The sequence below is a fragment of the Alligator sinensis genome, unplaced genomic scaffold (genome assembly GCF_000455745.1).
Source record: "Alligator sinensis unplaced genomic scaffold, ASM45574v1 scaffold156_1, whole genome shotgun sequence".
Taxonomy (NCBI): Eukaryota; Metazoa; Chordata; order Crocodylia; family Alligatoridae; genus Alligator; species Alligator sinensis.
In genome coordinates, this window is record NW_005841844.1 from 2,066,880 (window position 1) to 2,074,201 (window position 7,322).

At 50.5% G+C, this 7,322-nt stretch overlaps 1 protein-coding gene across 3 annotated transcripts in view; it reads left to right on the forward strand.

Annotated features, from left to right (window-relative positions):
• The window catches only part of ECSCR (endothelial cell surface expressed chemotaxis and apoptosis regulator), a 59,052-nt gene extending 54,870 nt beyond the window's left edge, over positions 1–4,182 (forward strand). For all 3 annotated transcript variants that reach the window (XM_014520875.2, XM_006015716.2, XM_014520881.2), the window contains one exon: positions 2,292–4,182. In XM_014520875.2, coding sequence (XP_014376361.1) covers positions 2,292–2,300 — 9 coding nt within the window. In that variant the 3' untranslated portion in view covers positions 2,301–4,182. The remainder of the gene's footprint in view (positions 1–2,291) is intronic.
• The last annotated feature ends 3,140 nt before the right edge of the window (positions 4,183–7,322 follow it).

A 7,322-nucleotide genomic window follows, 5' to 3' on the forward strand; every position in this document is an offset into this window, starting at 1 on the left:
GAGCCGAACCAGCATAATGGTGCATGAACTGGCAGCCACAAGGAGTCATGAACCATTGAGCCAGGCAAGCTCAATGTCACCATGTGCAGCTCCCAGGACTCAGTTGGAGCCACAGATCACTGGCGGGCTCTGCCTGCTGCAGGTCATGAGCTCCCTGAAGGCCCGCCTGCTACCGCTGCTGCTGCTGCCACCCCTGGCAAGGGCTGTGCACCATTAGGGGGGGTGGGCATGTAGCAGGGGAGACCTACGCCTGCCCACAAACCTCCCACACACCCACACCCCTTCACAAACCCCATACACCAGGGGTTCTCAAACTGTGGGTTGCAACCCCCAGGGGGTTATAAGCAACTTAAAAGGGGATCACAAACTTCCCGGGGGAATGCGTGGCAGCACAGGGAAGCGGCACACGGTGGTGGCATGGAGTGCTGTATGGCAGCAGTGGATGCCACGTGTGAGCTCCCTGTCCCCTGCCAACGCCATCCAGCACTTAGGGTCATGGTATCACAAAGTTTAAGAACTCCTGCCATACACATCCCCCCCACACACCTCCCACACACAATATACAAGAACAAGACTTTATTTTAATAAGAATAAGACTTAATTTTAAGTTATTATGCAATCATTTCTGTATACACTATGCAAACACATGTAAACCAGGAGAAAAATATTTTTTGAAATTAAATTAAAATATGTTATAGTAGATGTTTGATTTTTAGTATATGAATTGATTGGGGGGGGCAAGATGGGAAATCCCCCTCCCAAAGAGAGTATTTGGGGGGGGCAAGGGGAGGGACTTCTGGTGGCAAAAGTAAGGTGTTCGGGGTGGGGCTTCCAGTCCCAAAATGTTGATCAGGGAGCAGTGGACCATGGGACTGTGGCGGGCCAGTAGGGGGAGCTCCTGGATTGAGCCTCCCACCTCACTATGCCCGTCCACCTTCCGGACTCCACGTGTCCCTCCAGGGGCACCTAAGCCCTGGCAGACCCCCTTTCGAGCCCCACCGCAGAGGCCGGGGGTAACACGTGCTGCCACCATCCTGAGAAGGGACTGTCTGGGTCCTGTGTCCTCAGGGAAACACAGGCCTAATAGTCCTATACGTACTCGACCCAATACAAGAACTTGGGGCACTTCCCCAAGCTGGGGGCCAAAAAGAATAGTCTCCTTTAGTCTGCAGACCCAGGGGGCCTCCTAGGCATAATTAAACCCACCCCTCAATAAGTCTCCTACAATAAGTCTCCTACCAGTCACAAAGGAGAACTTTATTGGTTACAGAGCGTAGGGTTAGAATAGGGTACACGGTAGAGCACTATCAGAGAAATCCCATAAAGCAAACTCTTGTGGCTGGGGTAGCCTTTGTTCTCACATCTGAGTTACTGCAAGCTATATATCTAGTTGGATCTCAGTTAGCTTACTCACAAGTATCATCCAGAGGCAGGTGGAGATTCCCTCTGGAGGCAGGCAGTTCCTTGATCATGAGTTTTGAGAGATAGAGCAAGTTTCAGATAGTACTGCTCTTCTTTGTTCCTGAGTCTCCCTCATGGCTGCTGCCCCCTCCTCCCGGGCAGTCCTTAACTTATATAGCCCTTGTGACCTCATTTACCTGGTCCACTGGAAGCCAGCACCTGTTGGCTGTGAGCCAACCAATTTGAAATACATCACTAGTTGCTGGGCAGACTCTAGCCCACCAGGAAGGAAGCCCCTCACCCAGGTATGTGATGCCAGTCACGTAGGCAGAGACAGCAGGTTTCCCCCCTCCCTCAGGAATGTATCCAGTTCAGGTTACCTAAAGAGATAGGGTAAGGATGTCTCTCTCTGCTGGGCCCATCCTTATCAAATTGTCACGGAGCCGAGACTTTGGGGAGAGACAAAGGTGACTTTCTGCCACAGGGACCCCTTGTGGGAAGGATCTGAGCCAGGCAGTGGCAGGGCAAGCGGCACCAGGGAGCGATGGAAGTTAATGCAGCCATCACGTACCACCTGCCCCCGACACATGTCCAACAGGGCTCCATACCTCAATTGCCGAGCCAGCAGTGAAACTGGAAGTACACTTCTGGTGGCACTTCTGGTTTCGCAGCTGGTGCTTCCAGGGGGTGCACGGCTGATCTCAGGGGGTGCACATGCACCCACATGCCCCCCCTACACGTCATCAGTGGCATTTGGTTTTAAAGTGGACTGAGGGAAGGACAGAATCCCCAGGCAGATCTTCTACCTTTAGTCCCTTCGTAATCCTAATTAAGATTTCTTTTGCCAGCAAAGAACACTTACTGATGCACCATGTTTTATTTCTTTGCAGGTATTATGAACAGTGACAACATGATTGGAATGATAAGCAGACATTAGATAATCAGCAATTACTTTCTGTTTTGGGGAAGTTTGTCTTTAATAAGTTATTACATCATTTTTGATTAATACATTTACTCTAAAACTAAGCACAGCCACCCCTTCTGGGATGGAAGCCTTTTCTCTAGCTGGAGCTAGTTTTTCTTTGTGTTTGATATACCAGCTCTATTTTTGACATGGACAAACTTTTTCAGAGTATTCCAGCAGCTCCCAAACCAAGATCCTGTAGTTCAGCTGATGACACGAGCTGCTTCCTTAGATTAATGGCCCTTTAGAGTATGTGCCAGACTTTATCAGCTTGCCAGAGACCTGACCTTTAAGGCCCCAAGTCAGCTTAACATTTGCAATGAAAGGCACCATCCAAAAGTCCAATGCTCCCATTGACTTCAGTAGATACAATCAGTGGGACTTCAAGAAATGCGTATGTGATTTGCTGAACCCAGACACATCTCTGGAAAGACTTTTACTTTCTCGCTGCCACTATTTTCCCATTTGAAGTGGAAATGATAATGTTCACCTATCTAACAGGAATATTGTGAGTCTATGTTAATTAATACCTGGAGATCCATGAAAGAAAAGTGCTGGAGAAGTGCCAAGTATTGTTTCTATTATTGTTACTATGTAGCAGGTCTGGTGCTAGGGTGGCCAAGTCACCCCTTGCGGTGGCCTGGGTCCCACCTTTCTTGCCCGCTCTGGCCTCTGACAGTCCCACCCTGTTGTCTCATCTGCCACACCTTGATGTTATGGTTCAAAAAGGAGGCTGCCCCTAAAGGGCAGAGGGGTTTTGATTCTGGTCTTAGGCCATTGTCTGGACTGAGGCCCCCTGGCCTTGGCCCACTTTACTCTAGCTGTGTCTCTCTGGCAAAAGTCCACTGTACTGGGACCCTAGGTCCTCAGCCCCAGGTCTCACCCTCTGCTGGACTCTGAGCCCCTCAGCTCCTGGTCTCATCAGGCACAGCTGTGGACTCAGACTGGCAGGGTAGGCAGAGCAGCACACGGGAGCGGGGGGGGATGGGGACATTTGCAGCTGTCCAGGAGTGGGGGGGTTTGCACCCTCCCCGCTCCTGACCAGAATGCCCAGCCAGCTGCAAACCACGCCCCCTTCCCCCCCGCTCCTGGCTGGCTGCAAAACTGCTCCCCCCCCCAACCACTCCCGTGCCCCACTCCACCTGCCCCACCAGTCTGAGTTCACCAGCCGCCTGGGTCTCACCCTCATGGGCTCTGCCCCCTCACCCCCTGGTTTCATCCTTACAGGCACTGGGTCCTCTTGGCCCCTGGTGTCTGGGCTGCCTCAGCCCCTGATTTTGTACTTGCGGTTTCTGGATCCCTTCAGTCCCTGGTGTCTAGGCTGCTAGACCCCTGGTCTCACCCTCACAAGCTCTGGGCCAGGTGGCCTCCAGTGTTGCCCTTGAAGGCTCTGGGCCCCCTTGGCCCTTAGTTTCACCCCATATGGGCTCTGGGCACCTCAACCCCTGGTCTCACCCTCTGCCAGGCTCTGGGCCCCTCAGTCCCTGCTGGGCTCTGAACCCCTTGGTCTCTGGTCTTGTCCTTTTGGGCTCTGTGGTTCCTTGGCCCCTGGGGTTGCCCTCACAGGCTCTAGGCCCCCTCAGCCCCTGGTTTCACCCTTGCAGGCATAGGCATAGGCATAGACCTTGCGGGTGCTCTGGGGCTCAAGCATCCACCAAAAACAATTAGCAGGTGCTCAGCACCCATGGAGCCACTTGCAGATGTTAAAAAAAAACAAACATGCTTTACCATTTCAATCCGGCTCTGAAGCATCTGTAAAAATTGGGAGCTTCAGAAGGGCTTTTGACACTTTTAACTAAAGCTGATTCAATCAGCTATTAGATAAAAGTGCCAAAAAGCCCCGCTAAAGCATCCAATCTTTACAGATGCTGCAGAACCAGGTAGAAATAATGTGCTGCCTCTTCTGGGCATGCACAGGACTCAGTGCCAGGTTGTTGTTTTTGTTTTGTTTGGGGTTTGGGGGGCGGGGGGGGGGTTATGCTCACAAGCACCACCAGCAAAAGAAAATCAGCACCTGTACTTGCAGCCTCTGGATCCCCTAAGCTCCCAATGTCTTGGCCATCTTGGCTCTTGGTGTCATCCTTGCAGGCTCTGGTGTCTGGACCCCCTTGTCCCCTGGTCTCACCCTTGAAAGCTGTGTGCAGGCTGGCCTCCAATATAGCTTCTGCAGACTCTGGGCCCCCTTGGCCCTCAGTCTTGCCTCCAGGGCTCTGAGCCCCTTCGGCCCCTGATCTCAACCTTATGGGTTCTGGGCCCTCTCAGGCCTTGGTTTTGTCCTTGCAGACTCTGGGCCACCTCAGGCCCCTGGTGTCTGACCCCCCTTGGTCTTGGTGTCACCCTTGCAGGCACTTGGCCCCTTCAGCCCCCAGTGCCACCTTCAGGGGCTCTGGGCCCCCTTGACCCCTGGTGTCTGGGCCACCTTGGCTCCCAGTTCACTGTCACAGGCTCTGGCCCCACTTGTTTCCTGGTCTTGCCTTTGCAGGCTCTGGGGCCCCTCAGCCCCTGGTTTCAGGCTTACAGGCTCTAGGGCTCTTTGGCCGCCAGTGTTACCTTCATAAGCTCTTGGGCTCCTCAGCGCCCGGTGTCACCCTTGCAGGTTCTGGGCTGCCTTGGCCCCTGGTGTCTGGGCCTCCTTGGCCTCAGTGTCACCCTTGCGGGCAATGGTCCATCTTGGCCCCTGGTGTCTGGGCAACCTCAGGCCCCCAGTGTCATCCTCACGGGCTCTAGGCCCCCTCAGCCCCTGGTGTCTGGGCCCCTAGACTTGCAGCCAGGTTTTACAGAAGATAGTATAAAAAAGAGGGGATGATAAATACAATGGTTCACAAGCAAGTAATACTGAGTTATAGCTATTATTTATCCATTTTGAAGGTGAGTGTAATTAAATAAACTGTAATATCCTTGTGTAAAATTCCAGAAGAGGAAGCTGTATAGATTAAATCTGGTTACAAAAAGACTGGTCCCAACTTCTCCCCTCTTCACAGATAATGTGGAGTTTCTTAACTATAGCCATATTTGCTCTTCAAAAAGTACTGGAAAGTTACAGACCTCTTCAAAATAACAGAGCCTGGACCCACCCCCTCTTCTCCTTACCTTTATCATCTATGAGTCCAGAGCTTGGTCACCGTTAAGGGCTAAACAAATCCCAACTGTTTTCACTTCTCTTGTGGCAGTACGCACTCCAAGGAGAGCATCCTTCCGTTAAAAATACAATCTCTAACTTCTTTTCCTATGTACTCACACTGGAAAACTCCTGTCCTCAGCCATGCAGTATCACAGATGAAGTACATCTTTGTCTCTTGAGGATGGTAGTCATCAAGCATCATTAGAAGCCCTTGATGGCACTCTCATTCTTCTTCTTTCGTATGGTTGACTTGGAGCAACACTTATAAGTCTAGTTTAAAGTTAGTTAACCAGCCTAATGCTCTCGAGGAAAGAGAATGTATCTCTGCTATGTCACTGTCAAATTTGCATAGAGGGCAGAGTGTTGTTGTGTGGTCCATGGTTTGATCAGGATTGCCAGAGTCACATTTTGCAGAACTCCTAACACACCATTAGGACTCTCAGTAATGGTCCTTTCTGGCAGGACAGTGTCCTGAAGACAACAGCCTTGCCCAGGTCAGGCTAGCTGCTCAACACAGAACACTAAATGGCAGTTAGCTCACAAATGTGAAAGAGGTTACAAAAATAGTTACAAACAAAGCAGTCCACAATTTGATACAGATTTGGCTTTTTCTGTCTCTGACATTTTGAATTTTTTTTGTTTCCCCAAATCAGGACAAAAAGTTGAATTCACAAAAAGTTTGCCTGTGAAAAATTCCAAAAAGAAAAATCAATTTCAGAACATCTAAATGTTTTATTTTGCAGGTGCCTAAATATTATTCTGATGTTTAAACACCTCAAAGAAATGGCAATGGCCTTGTGTGTTTGCCAGGTGCCTAACTTTGTGGGCACTTTCATGATGTAAATAATAAACAGCAAGATGAAAATACACTGTGTACAAGTTCACTTCAAGTCTTCTGTGCTTCTGTGTGTTACTTCTTATGTTGCATGGGAATAAACAAGTAAGCACAGCATCTCTCATGCTTAAAGGATGATTCAGAAATAATTAGTGTCACTGGTGTGACACAACAGCACTAGGGATGTAAATACCAATTTTAAAATATCTGTTTAACCTGTTGTAATTACAACAGTTAAACAATTAATCAGTATGGCAACCCTTGGCCTGGCCCACGTGGAGCTGCTCTGGCTCAGCCTGTGGGACGCCCCTCCCCAGCCTCGCACCAGCAGGGTGCTTCCAGCAGCTTCCTGGGACCCCAGCTCCCCATGGTTGAACCTCATGACAAACTAGGAGGACGGGTGGGTCCTTGCCAAGCCCAGGTCCAGAGGCAGGTGAGACATGCCCCCAGGGCTCGGTCCTTGGGCCCGTACTGTTCAATTTCTTTATCAGCGATTTGGACGACGAGGTGAAAAGCAACCTGTTCAAATTTGCTGATGATACCAAAATTTGGGGTGAGGTGGGCATGCTAGTAGGGAGGGAAAGACTGCAGAAAGACCTGGACAGGTTGCAAGGGTAGGCTAACAAAAACAGGATGCATTTCAATACGGACAAGTGCAGGGTGCTGCACTTGGGCAGTAGTAACCGGCAGCATGCTTATAAGATGGGAAACTCCCTTCTTGAAAGCACGGAGGCAGAAAGGGATGTTGGAGTCATCATTGACTCCAAGATGAGCATGGGCCGACAATGCGAGGTCACGGTCAGCAGGGCTAACCAGACCCTATCGTGCATCCACAGGTGTTGCCCAAACGGCTAGTTTCATGCCCCTGGAGGCTTTTCCGATTGACCTCAAGGAGAGAGTCACACACTCAAGCTGGGTCCATTTTAAATTTATTGCTTGCGCAAACAAGATCGACTAGGGGGCTAGTAGCCCAAAGCAGAGTCGACCCCCGGTCTTTGTCC